Here is a 23,378-nt window from a genome sequence, read left to right on the forward strand (position 1 = left end):
AAAAAGACCAACCTAAGAGGTATTAAAGATGGACTCAACACAAGGTTAAGAGACTTCTACCCCACCCATAGCCATTAGATGTGATGGGGGCTCCCAGAACAGCTCTCCTGTTGAAGGGATGATGGGCAGGTACGACCCCAAGGTTTGCTGGTTGCTCCCCACAAATTTGGCTGTTTCTGAGGAAACTAGCAACCAGTGTGTACCAGTATTCTTGGAGAAACACCTCAAGAAACTACTGAAAATTTCTGTCTATCCATCTTGCACTGTAAACCAGCCCTGGGGATGGGAATATAATCCCTGGCTTGGCTCATCGCCCAGAATTTGCCAACGGTGAGATAGATTTCATTTCAGAATCACAGTGAGAGCCATAGCTTTGTATTTCTTGTGGAAGATAGCAGTGTTAGTGTTGTTGCTATGGTTATTTCATAGATGCCCAAGACATAATATGTACATTGAAATAAAACATAGGAACAGCTCTTTAGAAACTGTGTGAGTTTTGTGTGCACAGTGCACCATGCACCTGTGGACAGGCACACAGGGAGCACTGTGGGGCTGTGCCTGGGGCTGTGCGTCTGTGCCAGCGATGCTGCTTGGCTCTGGCCTCACGCACAGCTACCTGAGCCATTGCAGAGAGCTCAGCAGGGGCATGATGCCATCTTCCATCTTCTCTTGTTTCTCTGTGAAGTGTTTGCTTTGTGGGTGTTCGTCAAATAGCCCTGGAAAATTTTGTCCGGGGCAATAAAACATGGCAAATAAAGAATATGCTCGTCCAGGATGAAATTTCAGGTGAGTGTTTTTGTTAAACTCTGCATGGTTTTCGGGTGACACCAGTGGTGTTTATCATAAGTATCTGTCTGAATCAGTTGAATAACTGTGAACAGCAAATAAGCCCATGAATCACAGCTAGCCAAGCTCTGCGTCTGCCTTATTAATTGATGGATGATTTGGATTCTCATACTCAAATAATTGTTTGTTTCCAAGCGAAGTGCCCCAGGGATCACATATTCACCCACTGCTGCTGCCACTCATGGTGCTCTGCTGTCTTTTCATGCAGATGGTGCAACATACACCCAAGGTGCAGGGGTGCGGTGGAGTGGGGTCAAGCGGCCTGGAAGTGAGGACCTCCCCACCTTTCTCTCCTGTTCCTTCTCACTGTGCAAATGGGGGAGGGAAGGGGGCTGGTGAAATCAATGCTTAGTTTCCCTTCTTTGGTCTGTCTTATCCTCCCCCAGGAAGCTGGTGGGAGCATGTCCTTGTCCCCACCAGCAACCCAAGTGGCCCCCACTTCTGTCCAGGCAGAAGCTCAGTCCAGGGTAGACCCAGAGCATCCCTGACCCTAAGCAGCCATGCTACCTTTAAATGCTGAAAACCATCACTTGGTTTGCACCAATTTGACAGGCTCAAAGCCCTCAGCTGCTCCTCACAGGACATGCCTTCCAACCCTGCCACCAGCTCAGTTGCTCTCCTCTGGACACATTCAAAGGCCTTCACATCCTTCTTAAATGGTGGGGCCAGCACTATGCACAGCACTCAAGGTGAGGCTGCATCAACGCTGGTTATTTTTTTATTCCAAGCAGTTTGTTTGGGTTTTTTTTTGCTATGAGTACAGTGTTTCCCTAGGACTTTCAGGTCTGAAGAACAGAGAAGAACCCCCTTGGCTGGTCTGTACCAGAGCCCCTCTGTCACCACCGCAGCACATACTAGTCGCCAGCACCAAGCATTGAAGGATCACCCAGGAGTGGTCAGGACTCAAAACACACGTAGCTTTATTCCTGCAAAAGACTTACGACTACTCAACCCAAAGCCTGGATGGGTAAGTAAGTAATAAATATTTTCCTGTCTTTTGTGTGTCTTCTCCAAGTAACAGAAGTCCCCTGCTCAGTCTCAGCCAGGGAAGCTGTTAGGCGAAGTCTGGCTTCTCTGGTCTTGGTGCTAATTTTAAGAGGGACGGTATGATGGAGAGAAAGGGACACGCCAGGCCAGGAGGTCCTTCCGGTGCCTGCCCCCCAGTGCCCAGCCACTGCTCCACACTACTTGTGAAATCACGTAGCAATTCTGGTTTCTTTCTGCCTTTAATCTCTCTTTTCCTTGTCTTTCCCCACATACCGCCCCCCCTTCTCTCTCATGTGCTAAATCTTTCCTTTGTTCTGCACCCCTTTTTTCACCTGCCTCCTAAGCATTGCTAAATTAAATGGTATTTTTCCCAGAACCACAAACAAAGCTTTCCCTCTTGAAATCAATTCTGTTGTTGACCTGAAAGTCTTTTACAGCAATTAGTAATTATGCACAGTGATTTCATTCTTCAGTTAGTGAATGCTACAGCCCTGATGAAATATTTTGTGGCCTTTTGTTTAGTGCCGGTATAGGTTTATTTCCTGAATTAATATATTTATAATAAAACTCCAAAGAAAATCTCCGTGGACTAAACTGGCCTGCCTGTGTGCTGTCTGAGGCTGCTGCAGCTGCTGCCCCGCACGCAGCCATGCTTGCCCCCCGGCCGGGGCTGGCTGGCTGCTGGCAGAGGTGGGGCAGAGCTGGGGCAGAAGGGACGGCACAAGCTGTGATGGAGAGATGGGTCCCACAGCCTCTGACAGCAGTAAGATGGGAAACTCTGAAGGCAAATCAACCCATCTGTGGGCCTCGAGTCTCCTGCATATATAGCTGCCCCTTGGGTCAGGGCGGCTGTGAGCTGTCAGGGAGGGTGCCGGAGAGGCTGTGCCCACTGCATTCCATAAAGGGGGTGCTGCTATGACACAAGTCAAAAATCGGTAGTAGAACACCAGAGCAGCAACATTCAGTTCCTGAGGGTAAGTGGGGAGGTGCCCTTTGATGCCCACTGCATCCAGCCCACCCGCCTCGGCCCTGCGGCTCACAGCTCTGTGCTGGCTGTCTGGGCGTTCCTGGTGGAGCATAGGGTCTGCGAGGCAGGTCCCTTCCTGTGCCTGGCCTGCTCCATCCATGCCTCGTGGCAGGATGTGACTGCAGGCAGCAGCACATCATCCTGAGCCCGGGGCATCCTCTGGCACATGCAGAGCAGCGCCCTGAGCTCCGAGCGGAAGCTCTCGTTCAGCCAGCAGTAGATGAAAGGGTTGTAGCAGGTGCTGCTCATGGCGAACCAGTGCAGGGCAAAATAGAGGGAGTTCTTTGTCTTGATGCCGAGACTGGAGATGAGCACCACGTAGCAGTTGAGGGGGAACCAGCAGACAGCAAAGACCACCACCACCAGCATCAGCATCTTGATGCTCTTCTTCTTGTTCTTGTGGTGGGTGATATACTGCTGCATGGTGATATCTCCAATGGCATTGCGGAGCCACAGCTTCTTGGCCAGGCGTGTGTACGTGACAGTGATGATTAGCAGAGGCAGGAGGTAAAGAAGGAGAAAGGTAGACAGGTCCAGATACTTCCAGACCAGCTCTGCAGGCTCAGGAAAATCAGGGAGGCACAAACTCCGGACAGTAGCTTCCCTTGAAAACAAAGAAACACATACATGGCATGTGGCCACTGCCGTGCAAACGGGTGCTGCCAGTTTGGCAAACCACAGGGGAGCTTCCACACCACCCACAATCACCTCCTCAGATGTGTTGTACAGGCAGAGGGAGGCAGATAATGCCCAGCTCAACAAAACAAAGCTCAGTCAAACCGCTGCTTCCCAGAGAGTGGTCTGACGATCTTCTCTGTGTCGGTCTCACCGAGGATAGGACTGGCCACTGTGTATTGTTATCTCTTTTTCCTTAGACTGTTGTGTTGTCTGATAGAAGAAATCCTTAGAAAGACAAACTGGAGTTTCCTCTTAGAAACTGCAGCAGATTTTAACCGAATGAGTCCCTCGTGTCCCCTTAATGTGGCAAAAGTCACCTCTGATGGCCCACTCTTACAAAAAGGGCCACTGTGAAAGCAGCACTGACCCGGCTGCATCTGCCCCTTCCCTGAGCACATGGGCACAGCAGTGGCAGCCTTCTCCTCCCCAGAACAACCCCCGTGCACAGACAGCACTTCTTCCTCCCCGTACCGACCATCCCGTGTCCGTCAGCTTTTCAGGAGAGCGGCTGTTAAAACCTTATTGCCACCTCTTATAACAGGCATGATTATTAGAAAACCTGGTGCTTAACTCAAGTTTAACTTAAGCCTGACAGTTTAACTGTTGATGGCAAATTAACAAAAGAATGGAGTTTAACTACATGTGATAACTTATTTTAACAGCACGTCTGAAGTCCATTATGTTCAACCCAGTGGATCCAGGCTCTGTTCACACTTTCTGGCCAGCAGCAGCTCTCAGCTGATGCAGCCCAGCACCCTCCACAAAACACCCTCCGTCCCCTCTGCATCCTGCAGCAAGTGACTGGAAGTGATGAAACATTAGGAGAAAGCAGCACTCATACATTTATTTCCAGTGGAAGTTTTCTCCTTTTCTTTCCTTTTTCTACCTCTTACACCACTTTGCCCTTCTCTCTTCAACCCTTGCCTTCCGCTTACTTGTATTCAGCACAGACTTTAGTCCTCATCCAGCTGCGTTATTCATTGCAGTATTGATTAATATCTTTAATATCCTGTTTCCAACCTCTGGAGCTGGCTTTTCTGCCACAGATAGAAGAGTGCCTGCAGACAGATGGCTGTGAGCAGGGCCTGAATGCGCTGCTGGAGGGATGACAACAAGCACGGGAGCAAGGTTCTGCTGAGCACTGCCATGGAGGTCCCTGGAGACGCTGTTCAAGAGGGGAACTGACACAGAAGGGAAAAAAATCATCTTTTCTGAACTGAGCTCCTGATCTTTTCCTCCCCAGGACCTGGCTCACTGCTGGCATGGGTGAAGCCAGCCCCTGCCTGCAGGCAGCTCTGCCCGTCTGCCTGCCAAAGGGCACCTGCCAAAGCAGCCGCAGATCTGGCAGGGGAAGGAAGCGCCATGCCCAAGGTGACACCACAGTGTGGGGTCGAACCTGCCACAGACGAAGAGCAAAGCCATAGGTAAAGAGCAGAAGTGCCGGGGTGAGAGTAGGGTGGACATCCCTCACCACCCCGAATCGGCTGTTTGGGGAATGCCTGGATGGTGTCTGGGCTGTGGCCATTGGTGCTGGAGTGCAGCTGAGACCTAGAGTGATGCTTTGGTGCTTGCGGAGCTTAAAAACATATTTGAACAGAGCAGGCAGTAGCGTGAGCCCGCAGGTAATCACAACCCATCTGCTGCCCTCACTGCCCCCTGTCCTCCCACCCACTAAAGAGAGGGGCACAGAGCTGTGGAAGAGGCTTATGATTATTTCAGGGAAGAGGCTGGTTGAGAGCAAAACCAGGCAGGATGCTGTGTTTTGGTAAGCTGTGGTAGGGCCATGGACTTGGCTGCACTGCTGTGCCCTGCAGGCAGGGCGGTTTGGTGCTGGTGGAGCCCATGTCCTCCCATCCCCAGAACTCCAACAGCTCCCTGGTGGGACTGCTGCAAGCACTGGGGCAGGCTGACCAGGGATGGGGTGGAATTGCCATCCCTGGAGGCGTTTAAAAAACATACAGATGAGATGCTTAGGGACAAGGTTTAGTGATGCATTTGGCAGTGCTGGGTTAATGTCTGGACCTGATGATCTCAAAGGCCTTTTCCAACTTAAATGATTCTGTGATTTGATTCTATGCTCAGGAGCCCCTGGCCCTACAAGAGCTATTACAAGCCATATTACAACTACAATTTTTATTCAATGGAAAGCAGGGATGAGAATAGCATGTCCTGGAAGTCCTTATATTGCTGAGCTGCCTCATGCCGATGTGAGGCTCGGTTTCCTCCGGCCATGCTAAAGGATGAACAGAGACAGATGCCGTGAAACAGATAGTGGTGTTTGTTCATTCATAAGCAATTTGTTCAATAATACCCCGAACACAGCTGCAAAGCAATGCAAGTAGAGGAGTAATCCAGCACTTTGTTTACAAAGTCTAAGCAGTTGAAGATGTTATATCCCCCCCAGAGGCATCTCTCAGTCAAATCAATCACAAGCACAAGGAAAAGCTGCAAAGCCCCAGACTGCACTCCAGATTTGTGTAACCCCTTGCACACAAACAGCGATAAAAAAGCCTGTGCAGGCAGTCACACGCTCCCCTGGCCATGCTGATGGGAGGGAAGTGGCTGTGCTGTAGGAGCAAAGGTGTTTGTCCTCAATACAGAAGCCCGATATCTACAACAGGAATTTTTCTCCTGCTGCCTATGGCTGCCTCCTTACCCTGCTCCCTGGGACGCTGCTCGCCAGCTGAAAACACGGTTCACTGTAAGATTATCCTTTCAGCATCGAGCTCGGCATTCCTGTGAAATGCAGGCATCAGCGGTGTAACACACCACCACAAAAAGCACTGGTTTGTGTAGCATGGGCTGTTTTCTAGCCAGGAGAAGTCACAGCAGTCCACAGGCTGGTGGGGACAAGGCGACCAGAACAGGCCGGAGGAACAGAAGACTGCAAGGGTAAACCAACCCAAACCTTCTGCTTCTTTATTTCTCCCTGGTAGAGAGGGTGACTTCCCAGCAATGAATGCCATCATTAGATCAGCTGGAAGTGGGGGAGATAGTCTTTTTCTTTTTTTTCCCCTTTTCTTTTTTTCCCCTCTAGATCAGAACCTTTGCTTCCTTCTGATACTTCAGCAGTCTTCCCATGGATGTGAAATTGCACTTCATCTCCGTTTAATAGCTTCTGTTGTGCTCAGCCAAGCAAAGAGCTCCTGTCCCTGCCGGGCATGGCAAGGAGGCACACTGAGATGGCTTCGTTTCCCTGCCAAAGCACTGCTCCTCTCACCAGCCCTTTGCTGCAGAGGAAGAGGCGGAGGTTTCCATTTTGCTTTTCTTGGTTTTGAGGCAGAGGAGCCTCAAGCTTTAAGGAAGGCTGATCCTGTTTTGTAAATCCAGATGGATGAAATGCAAGGAAGGTAAAATGGATGAACCAGTGTATGAAGCCTTGGAGTCCTGGGGTACACAGCCCTGCTGACTCACAAAGGCAGCCCTCTCCTCCCTGTTCTTTCTGTACAGTCTTGCTAATGTCAGTACCAGATGTTTACACTATGAGTTTTATTTTCTTCCTTTTTCAAACTTCAGCTTTGGCTCTCTCCTTCCTCCTTGTCTGAGCAAGCTGGCTAGATGTGGTCTTCTCAAGTGTAAGGAGCTGAGTGAGCACGAGGAGGGAAGAGGAAATTCCCTCTTGGCCCTCAGGAGAAAACAGACTTTTGGGGAGAAAGCCCCTCCTGATGGTACCGTGACACCGGCGGTCGGTCCCTCGGCCCTGCCATGCCCCAGCCCGAAGCCTGTCGCTGGCGTGTGGCTGGGCGCAGAGACTCACCCCCTCGGCTGGCCGCTGGGGAGGTGGCACAAGCAAACCCATGTCCTGAGGACGTGCATGCCCTGCAGTGAGCCAGGCAGCTCCGCCAGCTGGCCACACCTCTGCTGCGGGAAGATGAGGTTTCACCCAGGCACAAACTCCCACCGACCCCATGAAGTCCCTCCCCAAGCCTGGGAGCTCTTCCAGCAGCTCTCACCATGACAGCCATGGCTGCAGAGGGCTGCCGCACTGCCTCATGCTCACTTGGAGGGGGAAATAACTCACCTGTAGTTGTACTGGAAAAGCTTTTGATAGATGGCGTGGGGTAGGGAGAAACACGTTGCCATCAGCCAGATAACGGAGATGCTCAGTGCTCCCTTCGTTAGTGACATCCTCTGCTTCAGCGGGTTCAGGATGACCTGCAACAGAGACTTCAGCATGACTCCTACGCGTGGGAAAGCAAAGTCCCTCACTAATGCACACAGCAGAGGCATTTTTTGACATAGTTTAATGCCGTTAAGAAAATGACAGTCATGATTAGGAAAATGTCCTGCTTATTAGAGTGAAATTGGGAACGCTGAACTTTTCAGTCTGCTCAGAAGTGCTTTCACATAAACTTTTTCCTCTATTTTGTTCTGCGAGGACCGTTTTCCTTAAATTGTGGGTTACATTAGATAGGAATAAAAGAAGATACCTAACACAAGTCTCTTCACTTACAGGTATGTTTGTTTAATCTATATGAATTATGTAAAGAAATGTCTCATGTTCTAGCTGAACCTATGAAGCTGACCCCTTCTCCCCTCTTTTGAGGCATTAACTCACCTGTTACAAAATTTTCTTTGTTGGATGAAAAGGTGAAGAGCCTATAAAACCTGAGAGTCTGGAAGACAATATCGGACTGACTGCTAGAGATCAGCGCGTGGCCTGGGCCGCCTGCTCTCTCCTGTACGGGCAGTGCAGGGTGCGTCCATGGCAGCAGGCAGCTGAGGCAGCCTGGCTGTGGGCAGATGGTGGGTACAGGCTGAAATCTCCTCCCAACAGAGATTTCCCACTCTGCCGCCCTGCTTTATGCTGGTCCAGCACTGGTCCCATAGTTACACCATGGGACATTAGTCTCAGAATTTCTTTTTACTCCAACTGTCCTGCAACTTGACGATACAGCAAATGCCCAATGGGAAAATAAATGCAAAAAGAACAAACAGGCAACTAAATTAGAACTTAAGCTGAAGACGCTACAGGCTAGTGTTCTATGGGGTTTGGGTATCAAAGTCAAAGCCTGGAAAAGTTCCCTGTACAGCTGAAGCAAAACTTTGCGCTCAGCGTCGGCTCTGCTGTCTTTCAAGATGCTCCATGTTAAACAAAGCCTCTTGAGCCAACATGCCCTGCCGCACCCACCAGCTCGGTTGGGCCTGGCTCTTTTCAAACTGCATGAAGGAGGCGTCCTCATGCTTTTCACTGAAAGTCTGGAGTGTCCTGTGAAACCTGCGATGCCACTCGGTTCTTCCCTCCCTGCCCTGTACCTGGGAGCCTACAGGAGTCCATCAAGCCTTCCTACCCCAGACACGAGGGGCGTCCTTGAATTTAGCTCTGGAGCATTCTCACTGGATGTGGGTTTAATCCCCAAGATTCAGCCTCCCTGAACCCACGGCTCGCCAGAGACTGACAAGGGCTTGGGGAGACCCATGCAAGGGACCGGCGGATGGGCAGCATTTCACCTGGTGCCTGTCCAGGGCGATGGCTGTCAGGGTCAGCGTGGAGACGTGGAGGGAGCAGTACTGCACGAAGCGGCTAATGTGGCACATGGCCTTTCCAAAGATCCACGTGCTGTTCACAAACCGAACCTGAGAGGAAAACAACAGGTCAACAGCCAGCAAGTGTACTGAAAACAAATCCATGGGGAAACTGTTTGGGTTGCACCTGAGCTGGCACTTGGCTGGGCAGCTCCACCTGAAACCCAAAGAAAGATTAGCCATGCTGGATTTTGAAAAACCATTACATAAGAGTTTACAAGCTCAAAACCCACAGATTAAACAGCGGTGCTGTCACGGCCCTCCTGGTCTATTCATATAAACACCATTTGTGAACAGCGGTAATAACTTTCTGATTATACCAACTACTACATTTCGAAAAACTGGACCATGGTTTGGCCACAAAATCCCCCTTCAGGTCCAGAGAGCTTTCACTGAAGACCTTACTAAGTCTTAAGTGTGACTCTCTAGTCCTTTCCTGCATGTACATTAAAAGTACATGCTCAACCAGGCACTTAATTCTGCATTCCCCAGGAATCTCTTGCTGGGGTTTGGTGGCATGCCTGGAGAGACTTTAGAGCCTTTCAGGAGACACAGTCCGACAGAGCAAAGGGAGCCCACAGGCTGCTGAACGGTGTTTTACTTGCCTGGCAGAGCTGTCTATTAGACTTGGTTGTGTTGGGTTCGCACCTCAGCCCTAGAAGAGTGTGCACCGAGGGTGTGACCACCCAGCAGAGCGCTCTTGTGAGAGACTCCCCTGAAAGCTGAAGGGACAGCACAGCCGGCCACTTACCAGGGTAAAAGGCGTGTTGAGCAGCGTGATCATAATGTCAGACACTGCCAGGTTGACGATGAAAAGGCTAGTGGCTGAGTGCATCCTCTTGTTCTTCAGCACCACGTGGCACACCAGCATGTTCCCAAAGAGAGACATGATGATAATGACTGAGTACGCCACAATCAGGAGAGCTTTCACTATTGGTTTCTGGGATTCTGGCTCGTATTTAGCCAGCTCAGCAAATTTCTCCCACTCAATAATGCTGCTGTCTGTCCAGTTGAAGGTGGTCTTGTTGGTTGCTTGGGAGATTGACATGAGTTTGGCCAAGGAAGAGTAATGGTCAGACTCCTCAAGAAACCCCATCATCTGTGACCTGTATGACTGAAGCAGCAAGCGAGGCATGGCGGGTTAACCTGAGTCTTCACCCAGCTCGAGGCTGCTAGGATCACAGCTCCAGCTGATGTAGCAAGTGATCCATCACCTCCAGCTACTTGACTTTCTAGGAAGCTGGTGAAGGCACAGCTGCCATTACAAACACCACGTTAAAGCAGAAACCTGGAGGGAGCTTGGAAGGTGTGATGGGTTCCCCAGGGGCAAAGGCGTCACTGGGGAGCAGATCCAACCGGCACCTTGGAAACGGGCTGGTCTGGGACTGCATGGCTCTCAACTCCTTCGTAGATCAAGAAGGGCAATAGCTCCACAGGCAGGCTGGAAAGAAGAACTAGTTATTACATGTAGCAAACGTAGGAAAACCTCAGGCAGGATCTGAAGTTGTTTTAATTCCACATCAGCTTTTTCTTCTTTGTTCTCACCATTTTTCCTCCAAGTTCCACAGGAGGCTGCGCTGTTGGTGCTTCCATCCTTTGCTTCAAAACACCCAGTTCTTTTCTGTTGAAAGGTAAAGGCAGAGCCATTTAGGGGATCATTTTTGAGAGGAGAGGTAGAATTTGTCTGCATATAACCCGTGCAATTATCCTAAAGCAATTCAGAACCTGGAAATCACATCAGAAGTTGACGTTAGTCTATCTCATAGTTTCTTCTCCATATAACAACTGAATTCTGCTTCCAGTGTTTCAGTTTCAGCGAGAGAACAGTCTTCCCTGCAAAAGGTGAGACTTAGCAGCAGGGACATGCAGCTCACAGAGGAGCCACTTACACCCTATACAAACAAACCAACACACAGCAGCAGATACACAAAACAACTCCCTAGAGACAAAATCTCTGCTTCCTCACCTTTACTGACATCCATTTTTAGATACTTCTGCTGAGTTTAGATTGCATTGATCTACTGCTGTTAGGTGGAACCTATTAACTAGGCATGCCGGCATTTACAGATATGCTACGCAAGGCAGGAGAAAGTCATTTAGAAGCTCTGTTGGTTCTCGAGAGGGTGGCTGTTTTGTTTGGCGCATGCCATTGCCATCAAGCCCCAAGGCCATGTGCACAAATCAATGGGCTTCGAACAGCATAAAGGATTAATTAGTGGAGCTTTCAGAGTGCTAAAAGGCCCCCCCATACCCTCCCACACAGCAGACCAGCAGGCTGCCCAGGGCAGCCACCTCTCCTCGTGGCAGGCAGTGGCCCAAAGCAGACCACCAGCAGACCCCAAACCAACCCACCACTCAGTCATGCTGGCAGTGCAAACACCAAGAGTCAGAGATCAGCTGTCCTCTGACCAAAATAAGATGCAGGGGACCGTTTTTACCCACACGTTTTGGCTTGCCTGCTTCCTCTGGGGAGTGTCGCAAGTACCAGAAGCCCTGCAAGAGAGTGTCTCCTAAAGCAAGTGGATGTTAAAGCAGCTGGGTGGGGTGGAAGGAAGAGGGAATCATTCAGGAGACGGAGAGAAGAACCAGTCTTGCAAAGAGGCTACGGCTGTTTTCTGGGGAATTTTATGAGTGAAAGAAGCCTAGGTAGGACAGTGTGACAAATGGTCATGGATGCTGTTAGAGCAAAGCAGCTGCAATGCAGCAGGCAGTTGACCTTCTTGTTGTCCCAACGCTGGTGGTGTGGGGAGCACCAGGACCAGCCCCAGTCCCAGTCTGACTCATAATCCTTACCCCGGGGAGCTGCCATGAAACTGGGAGCAGAACTGAAATCAGGGAAAGAGATGAACATTTGTTTGAAAAAGGCGGTTGGCACACAGGACTCATTGTAGCAAAACATCTCTGAGAACAGGAGCTCGGCACAAGTCAGAAAGGAGTTAATGCTTACACAGGTAATGAGAGAATCCAGAACTACATCCCTCCGGACTTGTGGTGCAGGAGAGCAGAGGGGCTCTCCATCACACTGAGGGCCTAAGGAGACCTGCGAGGTTTATCCCATACCTGGGTATGGCACACAGGGCTCCACACCTCTTTATTGTCCACTGTGGTATATACCAAGGATGTCGTTCTTTACAGTGCATGACAGCTCACAGTGGGCAGTGAGAGGAGCCTAAGGGTCACGCAGCATGTGTGTAACAAAAAAGTGTTATTTTAGTCAGCTCCAGCTGAGCGGTTTTGATCTTTCAATAGGCACAGCTGGGATGTTCATGCTACACTGAAATGCCATCACTGAGCTTGAGAGAGGATGCTGCAGAGTGACAGGTGAAACCACCTATTCCCTTCCCTGCATCAATTTACATTAGGTTCTCATGTGGAAACTTGTCTTTGCTGGCATGAGATCAGGCCGAGTTTCAAGAAACCGCTATAATGCATGGGTCAAATCAGATTTACAGTCCGTATGCTTCAGACTGGTGGACAGCAAGAAGAAACCTTGTACAGATTATTCAATTTTAAAAAGCCAAACAGGTTTTCTTAAGTGCCTGTGTGCTTGAGAAGCCCACTTCTCAAGGACTACCTGTAGGACCTGCACTCCCGAGTGGCTCACAGTGACCAGGGCACCATGGCCTTCAGTGTGGATGATGAATAGGGATGTTCCTTCCTACATATAGTCACTTCTCTTGTGCCTATGTCCAGGTCCCTGTACAACTAAATAAAAATTCTGATCCATCTGAAAATTAAATAAACATTGTTTTCAGCTGGATTGGTCTGCTCTCCTGACCTGACCCATGGCACAGCTGAATCTTGTCCTTTCCAGGTAAGGAACAAGGAGCAAATGCCTGAGGAGGATGGAAGACCTTGACATGATGGAGCTGAAACCTGATTTTCTAACACAGAATTTCTCCTCAGGTCTTTCTATACCCAGTAAAACATCACTTTCAGTAGCTGGTGAGGTTCTTGGTATTGGCTGTTGCCCTGGGTGAGACCACACGCACAGCAGAGACAACTCCCCTGGTTTCCTGAGGAAGCGTGTGCTTAAACGCGGGTTACCGCGACGGCCGCTCACCAGGGTCCCGCGGTGCAGGACAGCCTGCCTGGCGGGCCCCATATCGCGACATGGCCTGAAGGGCTGCAGGGGCAAAGGCTGCCCCGGTGCAACTTCCCCGGCTACCGGCGCCTGGGTCAGAGACTGCCTGCGGGCCCCCGCCGCTGCACCCATCACCTCTTCCCGACGCAGACACGCAAACCCTCCGCTCCCGCAAACCCGAAGTAACGAGCCTGCGCACCCCGGCAGCCGCCCACCGGGCGCCCCGTCCCCGGGCGCCCCCGCACCCTGCACCGCGCTCCCCGCACCGCTCACCCCGCCGCTGCCGCCGGCCCCGCCGCTGCTGCGCCCGCCCCGCGCCGCACGTGCTGCAGGGCGGGGCCGGGGCGGGGCCGCTGCTCCATTCATGAAAAGGCCCCGGGCACACACCCCCCACCCCCCTTTCCCTTAGGGGAGTCGCAGCCCGCGGGAACACGCGTGGGGCGCCGCTCCACGCGCGACAGTGCGGCTCCGCGGCCGCTGTGCCCCTGCGGGCAGCGCTGGGGCCGCCCCGCTGCCTCCGCCCGTCCCGCCGAGGAGCGCGGTCCGGCTCCAGGCGCGTGCGCCAGGTCACTGGAAAGCAGCACCGTGCGCTGCTGGCCGTGGCTCGACCTCTTGCTGTGCCGCGGGTTTGCATATGCTTTGCAGTACATTTGCATACGCTACAAGAGAGTCTGCACAAAGCAGTTCGCAGCATAGAGAACTCTGCAGGAATCCTGACTTGTGTGTTCCTCTGTGGCATTTAGCAAAGAGCTGCTTACAAGTTGCATGTTACTCTCTTTTTAAAAGTATAGGAAACAGCAGATAGGGCGCTCGATGCGTGTAGTGGAAATTGTCACTGTTCCTTTTGAAGTCGAGTTGCTCTTAAGGTCTTGTGAAAGGGAACAAGATTCTTTTCTTCTAAGAGATTTGGCTGGTCTCAAAAGCCATTAACGGCAGTTAGAGTAATGCCTCAGTTTTTTCTTCTGTCTGGGTCACCAGAACACATACATGCTGATGCTGAGGATGAAAGTCTGATCTCCTCCCCGTGTTAATTCTCAGGCCAGCTGGTACAGAAAGTTAGTGCCTGTGCCACCTTTCTGAAACGGGATTCTTCAAAAGCCCGATTTGAAGCCTGCTGAGCCCAATGGAGGTCTTTGCACTGACCCTCTGGGCTCCGATCGAGCCCTCGGGCAGGGGTGGCCAGAGCTGCAGTGCCCGTGGCCGCCTGGTGGGGATGCAGCGACTGCCCAAGAGCAGAGCCCGCTGCAGGCACAAACCTGGGCTGGGTGGGCTTCAAGCGTGGGTCCTGCAACACCTGATCTGGTACGGAGCATCTGTGCATGCAGAGACACTGGCAGCTTAAGTAATGGGAGAAAGGGGGGGGACGGGGACGGGGGGACGGGGGCGGGGAATCTGCACAAAACTCTCCAAGCCTGAATTTCTGAGATGAGGCCCTTAGTAGATTTTCAGCCTTGATGGATTGTTCTCAGATAAGTGTTTTTCCCATATCTAGATTCCTCTTGACAGATGCTGACACAAAAATGTGAGAAAAAAGACAGTTTGGGTTTCAGACAAAGATTTTAAACAACATATTTTTAAACTAGATATTATTGTCTTTCTTATCTTGTACGCTGTGTGTGTTAACCACATCTTATTGAAAAAGCAAGAAAGAAGGTTTTGTTTTCTGCTTCCTTCCAGTCACCTGTGAGATCTGCTGAGGCCCATGGCTCTCCATGCCCATAGCACCTCTCCCAGTGTCCGTTTCTTGCTGGCAGCACCACAGCCATGTCACGCCAAGTTGAAGGCTGGGCTGGCTCCTGGACCACATGTCGTCAGCAGGGGAGCAGCTGTGGGATGGGGAGCACACAGGAGGGACATGGGACACAGAGAACATCCCTCCTGCTAGACTGAGAATCCTGTTTACAGGTTAAAAGGTCACACACTGATGTGTGGAACCAATATTTCAAATTTATCATGAGTCTAAGGTTTGAACAGTCCAGTCCAATTCAACAAGAAGATGTTGGCAGTCCCGTTTGTTACAGCGATAACAACACTTTTCCAAATGATCTACTTATTGCTAATTCCAATTAATAATGCATTTAAAATTGCTATACACAAGCTTCCTAACATCTGTCCTGTTCTCTGGCAGGAAGGTTGCCTTTTCTGCCTGCTGTGAGAGTGAGCAGTTGGTGTCCTCAGTTCTTCTCTAGAAAGATGGACTAGTCTCCAGTAGCTGTTGCTACCAAGAAATTAAAAACCAGTAATCCAGAAGCATCCTCAGCCTCAGTTTCATGATCCTGGAAAGCTGAGGTGGTGCTGGCAAGAGGTAGCTCAGTGCATGCCCTCCCCTGCGCTGCCCAAAGCTGGAGCTGCTGGCGGCTGTGGAGCCATGAGCAATTGGTCCGTGTGCTCCTGGCTGCTTGCTGAGCTTTGCTGGGATCATTTGTCCCGGCTCTAGCACACACCCTAGTCTCCAGCCACACTTGCAACCTCTGTCAAGGCAAGTAAACAGTCACGACAATTTCAAGATTTTTTTTTTTCCTCCAGATTGGGTATATGTTTGCTGTGAAGCAGACTGAGCATCCCAGCTTGCACCACAACAGCTAGAGGCTTTTTGAGAAAGCACTGAAGATCTTCCTAGTAAATAGGAGAAAAAACAGAGCCTAATAGAGATAGGAATTCCTTCTGTGGGAGAAAAAATAATATGTATTTGATATGTGTTTGTTTCCAGTAAACCAGTTCTTTGCTCAGAATTTTGTATTTATTGCTTCCCAGGGTCTCAAAGCTGCTTCAGTTCAAGGCTGTGGCAAAACTCCAATTGCTTTCAGCAGAAGCAGAATGAAGTCTTGTATTTACTATATGGAGTTCCTTGCTCCAGGGCTGTAGGAAGGACACGCTGTATGCTTATTATCACTACAACAAGATGATCTGGTAGGCTTCTGCTTTTTCCCCCCCTGAAGTCATTCTCGTCATGACTGTGAGATTCCTATGCATCTAAAGAGTCATTTCATTATCATCTCATGTTTTTCTTGCCTGGCACATATTATTACTGGCTTTATAACTGCAAGCATGTTCAAAGAGGAAAGCTACAAATTAAGTCTAATCAAATTTCCAGCAAAATCCCAGACACGTTATATTTCTCCAGGTGCAAGTTACTCAATTACAGATATGTGCTAGAACCTCTTGAAACACTCAGGCACTCATTGGTTGAAGAATGAAGACTTGATTCATTACAATTGCTGCACCTAGCCTTCCTTTGTACAACAAGAATCCTTATTAACCCTCCTAACGGGGGACAGAGACTCTTCCCTTTGCAGCTGGTCCCACTACTGCCCACTTACGCCTTATTGCTTGCTTGGTTCCCAGATTGAGGATAGGTGAGGAGTCATATGCCTGCTACCGCTCCTGGCTTTTCCTCTTGTCCCAGGTTACAGCCCCCCTGCTTGGTGCAAGGGGAAGAGGAAGGGACTGACCAGGAGCTGCTCCCCTTACCCACCCCACTGGCTCTGTCCACTTCTGTGATGGCCAGCACTGACCTGTGCCCAGCTGGCCTGCTCCCAGCCCCAGCAGGTCCCCCAGCACGCGTGGGGGGATTCAGCAGAGCACCATACATGGCCCGGTGCTGAGGCAGCTGGATCAGCTGCTGCACTCATGTCCACACGTGTGCCTCCATGTCTGGGTGAGCTGAACATCTCAGAGGATAGCCTGCAACCTGAAACCCAAGCAGGGACTGGAATCATTGTCAGCCACGTTCCCAAAGGCATGGTTCAAAGCGTTCGATTGAAATCAAGCTATTTTAAAAGTACTCACAGCAATGAAATAAATGAGTCTTCCCTTGCTTTAAGGCTCCTCTGACACTGACACTGTGCACTTGTGCCTTTGCTCCACGCCAGCCACCTCCTGTCCCACGAATGCTCAATGGAGCTGCCAGTCCTTTGTTTTCCATGTCATTAGACAAGTGTCTGACTCCTGACTGCGTTTTTACCTATCAGAAAATATTTCAGAAGCAGGAATTGTGAAATAAAATGGCTTAGACTTTTTTGCCTGTTTTCTTGGGCAAAATTCAAGCTACCTGCCTGTCTCTGCAGAGACTTTGCAGGCTGGAGATATTAAAGACATTCAGCATCTTTTTCTGTCTTACTTTTAAATGTCAGAGGGTCTTCTTCTTTCCCGGAGGGCTAGATGCCCTCTAGACAGATGAATTAATAATAACGCGGATAGATACTCAGGCACCAGATGTATTGTAACTTATGAGCTGCAAGAACTCCTCCTTTTGCTCTCAAATATTGGCGTCTACTGTGTTATCACCATCAGATTTTAAGGCACAAAATGTATAGCTGAGCCCTTGAAATATTTATTACAAAGTCTTACGCCTGCATGCACTATTTCATGTGCACAGCTGAGCGACGTATAGGTCACTCATCCCTTCTCACTCCCGAAACACACGTTTAAAAAGCAAGCTCGAGTTCACCTCGGGTGTGAGCAGCACAGCCAGGGGTTGAATTAATAACTTCTTGTTGTGGTTTAACCCCAGCTGGCCATGAAGCCCCAAGCAGCCGCTTGCTCACTCCCCCCACAGTGGGATGGGGGAGAGAACTGGAACGGTAAAAGTGAGAAAACTTGTGGGTTGTTATAAAGACAGTTTAATAAGGAAAGCGAAAGTCATGCACACAGGCAAAGCAAAACAAGGAATTCATTCACCACTTCCCATCGCAGGTAGGTGCTCAGCCATCCCCAGGACAGCCGGGCTCCATCATGCATAACAGGGACTTGGGAAGACAAACGCCACAATGCTAAACATCCCCACCTTCCTTCTTCTTCCCCCAGTTTATACAGTGAGCATGATGCCATATGGTATGGAATATCCCCTTGGCCAGCCTGGGTTAGCTGTGCTGGCTGTGTGTCCCCCCAGCCCCCCAGCCCTCTTGCTGGCAGGGCCTGAGAAACTGAAAAGTCCTTGATTTAACATAAACTTTATGAAGCAAAAACTAAAGCATCAGTGTGTTCTCAACACCTTTATCATGCCACATCCAAAACACAGCACTGCACCAGATACTAAGAAGAAAACCAACACCATCCCAGCCAAAACTAGTACACTTCTGAACTGTGGGGCAAGATCTGCACCAGACTGCTTCCCTTCATATTCCTGTTTCATCCAAGCTTGGCTCACTCAGGGTGGACTACAAACCTCCACCTGGACAGAGCTACTCAGCAGCAGCCATGCAGAAGTTTTCCTAACCTGGGGTAAACATGCCAGATTTCTAAACAACTGATATTTAACATTTAAAACAGAAACTACAATGAAATTTTAAATTCATCTGCTACCTTAAGTCAAATTAAAATTCAGGTGGCAGGAACTGGGAAGTACAAACTAATCTTCCAGTGATATTCAGTCACAGTTCCCCAGGGTCAGAGTATGAGCTAGCATTAGCTTCCCACCTAAATTCGAACAGTGCCTTCAAACACATTATTTCAATTTTAGAGTGTGCCATTAGCATATATTCTAAATAGCACTTACATTCATCACAAGCGACTGAGCAGAGGGGTTTTACAAAATGGGCCTCAATAGGAGAAATAAGAAAAGAGCAACAATGCAATAGCAATTGCATTTGATTTTCTATGGACAGTTACAATTTAGACTTTATTATTCAAAATACAAATGGCAAGTATGTAATAGCTACTAATGATGGAACTTTGGAGCAGTTGGAAAAGAAAGGCTTTAAAATGGGTTTGATAGTTCTTGAATCTTCAGCTGAAAGCCTTGGGTGACAAAACAAAGGAAACCAACACGACATTTTAAATCAGCCCTCTCCCTGAGCTGATGGGTATTGTACAGTGACTCCACTGGGATCTGGAGCTTCAGCCTTGATTTTTTTTTTTTTTTTCCTTTTTTACTCCTTCAAATCACACAGAATACCACTGATGGCACATTCAGTTCCTGCCTGACAGCTGGCCCCATGATTTCTGTCATGGCATGAAAAACCAGCAGGTAACAGTGACAGACAGCCAGTGCCTCCAAGCGCTCCAGCCTGGCTCATGCGCGGGTTGGCAACCTTCTGTCCTTCAGATCGGAAAGCCCGTATGTGTGGGAAGACCAACCCCTCCGACAGTCTCTGAAGAACTGAATCTTTCTTCGCTGTGGCAGACTCTTGGCTCCAGAAGCCTCCAAGCCTTTAACACCCCACAGCGTGTGTTTTCTTCATAGGAGATTCTTCTTTAGTTCTCCTTCATGCTCTATGTAGGAGTACAGGACAGAGAAAAACCCAAGCAAACCAACCAATAAACCAAGTTTTTTGCTTAACAGAAAACTCATTGCTAATAAAAGTGACTTGGCAATGAGTAGAAGGGGCAAGTCATTTTTTGTGCATGCTGTACATACAATTGCTACTGTGCACGTTTATTTCTCCATCTCTGGCTGCAGCTTGCTCTCGGTGCACCATCCAGCACGTGTTGCTTTTAGCCTGCCTGTGAAGATACAGAAACAGCAAACAGGGACACTCCCAAGTTCAGGTGAGACCCTGCAAAAACTACATTTAAAAACGCCCTTCACTGAGTTCACAGGGGCCCCTGTGGCTTTTGCTGAAATGTTCAAAGCTCCTTCACTTTTCACAGGCTTAAAACTAAGCCTGTCTTGTGGGTGCATGGATGATTTGAGGCCAGAGAGCTGAAACTCTGCAAGGCAGCACCTTGCCACAGGAAACCGCTGCCACCTTGAACCCTTCTGAAGGTGTCTGAGGCCGGGAGGCAAGAGTGCCGGCAGATATCACAGAGACCTCTCATTTGCAGCTTGCCTGTCACGAGCTAAGGAGGCAAAGCCTGAGATTTGGATGCATTTGACAAGGTGAAGAAAACTCAGGTAGCACCTTGGCATTTGCTGTACATTTTCCTGGCTTTTAAATAATGGCATCCTGTAATGGCTCATCCTCTTTGTCCCCTTTAAGGGCCTGATTAATTTAAAGGCATGATTGGTTTGCTGGGACAACTCACATACCAAAGGAAGGGAGGAAGGAAGGAAGAAGAGTCACCAAAAGTAGTGGTAAAATACACATTTACTTCAAAACTCTGTCCCTTTGTGCAGCTCTGACCAAAGGAAGAGAGGTGACAGGGCCCAGCGTTGCAGAAGCCAGCAAAGGACAGTTGTGTCAAGAAACTGACAGCAGCTGCAGCATCCTCCCAAGCTCCAGCTGGGTCCAAGTCACCCACCAAGCCCCTGGTTTGGGGACCGTAACGTGGTGGCAAGTGTGTCTGTGGGCAGCTTTTAGCAGATGTGCCAGGTCAGAAAACCTCTGAGCTGGGGATCTCTGGTGCAAACTCACTTGGTCATCTGGGAAGGCTCTCCCTGCATTTTCCCCATCTTCTGGGTGGGGTAGAAAAGGTAACAGAGCATCAGTGACAGGTATCTTCCTGCATCGCCCCTTGGCCTGCCAGCATTTTGCCTTGACCCTCTTCCTGCAGGGCAGGTGCAGAGGCAGGCTTGGGCCAGGGTTGCAGCTCTGCCCATGCAGCCCAGGGTGGCCAGGCCTGGGGCACCAGCACCGGCACCAGTACGGGCACTGGACAAAAGGTGCTGAGGCTCTCGCAGGTTTCTGAACAGCAAAAAAGCCAAGTGTAGCAGTGGCATGCTTGCAGGGAGCACGGGGGAGCAAAAGCCTTCATAAAGCTGAGATTCAGTGGGTGACGGGAGGGCTTGGAGTGGTATTTGCAAACAAACATCAGCAGAAACAAAAACAATCAGGAAAGGAGGGAGGTTCTGACAGTAACTTGCTCTGAAGTATTTAATATTTAGTTTTCAGCTAATTGAGGCTAAAGGGGTTATGAAATTATTGTAATGGAATCTGAAGAGCATACTCCAAATGGCACTTCCTCAGGAGGTCTAAATACAAAATTACTGATTATTATGTTTTTTGTTTTAGAAGGTAAACCTGCCTTACCACCAAGGGAATGGAAAATGGCAAACGTGGCATCCTTTTTAAAATGGGCTCTGGCAGCAGTCCTGGTTACTTTACTTCGCTTCCAAGCAGCCTGAAATACAGGATTAATATGCACGTGGAGAAATGTAATTGACTGGAGGAGAAGTACAGACACCTTTGCTTTGGAGAAAGATCTCCTTGCTTGCAGGAGGCAACATGGATAAGGAGGGCCCCCAAATACGGCCAGTTCAGGTCCCCGGGAAGGTTTCAGCTGGGTTTCTCCACAAAGGCTCTTGAAGAAACTGAGCTGCTGCAGGACCGTCAGCATGCCTGCGCCAGATACACGGAAAACCACAGGGCTGAGGCTCAGAGAAATTCTTCAGGGGAAACAATGCAGCAGAAGAGGAATGACTTAACTGATCTGAAATGAAGAGGGGCATTTTTCAGGGTTGTGCAAAGCCTTGGGTTTGCTGAGCAGTGCTGGGACTTTCCTGAAGGGCTGGCCTCCAGGTGCTGGAAAAATACTGCAGTTCAGACATGTAGTTATGCAGCACCACACTTGCACCTCTACGCCTTTAAGCAAACAAACAGTTCAGGGGCTCGAGAGTCTTATCAAAATGCAGCACTTAAGAAAATTGGAGCCTCAAAATCTCAGGTCTAAGGAGCATAATAAGAGCACTGAGGGGTGATCTCTGGACCTGGCATCAAACAATAGAGGAAGGTTTCCAGAGCTGCTTGGAGACTTAGATTTCTGTAACAATTGTGGGCAAGGTAGTAATTTTCCATTTTTTTCCTTACTGGTACAGAATCCTAAACAACCCAGGCAAGAAACAAGTAAGCAAAACACCCAGCTAGCATATGGCTGTAGACTGCAGCCAGCCAGCAGCCTCTGTGAAGGCGGCCTCCTAGTTTCAATTATTGGGAAAACATATTACAAGTACAAACCTTGGCTGTTTTATCTGCAATATTTTGTACAACTTAAACAGAAACAGTCGCACAGTGCAAAGTTGACGCCCATCAGTACAGGTGAAGTCGGGGCAGATTTTTTCCTCTTCACGATTATCCTCTTCACAATATTCACGGTATATTGCTTTCTATGAAAAAAATAAAAAAGCATAAATACACGTTTTCAAAAGGCAGTTTTTTCTATTGCAGTTTGTTTCTTCTAAGATCGGCTATCCAAAAGAAACCAGAGAGCTTAAACTGGGAATGAAGTCAGGCACTGGCCAGTCCCCTCTTCTCCCCGAGGAGCCAGCCGGAGCTTGGTGCTCAGAGCGCTGTGGGCACGAACACCGTCTGCCACCTTTCCCCGGCAGCCTGGCTGTGGCGGGTTTTGCACTGCTGCTGCTCTGGATTTTAAACTTAAACCTTCCAGGACTGGGGAACAAGCGCAGGCGTCAGCAAAACCAGGAAGAAAATACATTAAGGCATACCCCCTCTTGTCGGTTCATGGGTCTCTGGTCTCCAGACAGCAGCCTCACCGTGCCGCCGGCACTGGAGCCTGCTCCCGCAGAGCGATCCAGCCGCGCAGCGATGTGTGTGCATCCTGGGTGTGCATCCGCAGGGAGCCAGCGCAGCCCCCTGACCCCCGGGGCATTCACCTGCACACTCATTCTCTGGGTTTGTTAGCTCCAGGGGAATACCAAGCATTTGCCAGCTTCTGCTACATTCCCGCTTAACTTAGCTTAAGGAAAACCCACAGAATGTTATTAAACTAGATTAGCTTCTCACAGAAAAGAGAAAAAACACCTATCATTAGCGAGCACAGCTAGTAAAGCCACCGGAGCCGTCGCTGCGGCAGTGGGGTCACATCTCAGCTGCTGGGGCTGAGCGCTGCGTCCCAGCTAGTGCCCTTCACATTGTGGGATTTCTGCAGGGGTGGGTGGCCCTCTCCGGCCGAGGTGGAAAATGTTTTCCTTGCCACCGGGTTCAAATGAAGCTTCAAAATACTTTTGAAACTCTCTGGTTTCCCTCCAGATTTAGGGGAGTTTTGCTGAGCTGTTGGGTACTGGTCAGAACAGATGAGAGGCTGTGAGCCCTGTCCCAAGCTAAGGTACTTCTGGCACAAGGAGAGGATTCAGGAATGCTGATTTCCTGCTTCTGTTCAACTTTCTTGCTCGAGGGACTGATCTAAATCACAGTCCTGTGTGGTTCCTCCCTTTCCAGATGTGAGAGCAAAAATTAGGAACCCCCTTCTGGCTTTTGTACTGTTTAGCCAGCAGCTAACAGGAGGCAGCGCTAACTGTCCAACAGGTCTGCTGCTGCTTATGGCACCGCCAGGCTTTTCCAAGAAACCACCTTGGATAGGGGGGAAAGGAGCAGGGTTTGGGGAGAGGATGCC

At 49.7% G+C, this 23,378-nt stretch overlaps 1 protein-coding gene across 1 annotated transcript; it reads right to left on the minus strand.

Annotated features, from left to right (window-relative positions):
* Positions 1-1,749: 1,749 nt before the first annotated feature.
* Positions 1,750-10,678, minus strand: LOC119157576 (probable G-protein coupled receptor 83). Its single transcript, XM_037408596.1, has 4 exons — positions 9,816-10,678; positions 8,990-9,115; positions 7,560-7,693; positions 1,750-3,464 (listed from the first exon to the last, which is right to left on the minus strand). Exons 1-4 carry the CDS (start codon positions 10,197-10,199, stop codon positions 2,870-2,872), a joined length of 1,239 nt encoding a protein of 412 aa, XP_037264493.1. The 5' UTR covers positions 10,200-10,678; the 3' UTR covers positions 1,750-2,869.
* Between the last annotated feature and the right edge of the window lie 12,700 nt (positions 10,679-23,378).

Source organism: Falco rusticolus, chromosome 14 (assembly GCF_015220075.1).
Source record: "Falco rusticolus isolate bFalRus1 chromosome 14, bFalRus1.pri, whole genome shotgun sequence".
Taxonomy (NCBI): Eukaryota; Metazoa; Chordata; class Aves; order Falconiformes; family Falconidae; genus Falco; species Falco rusticolus.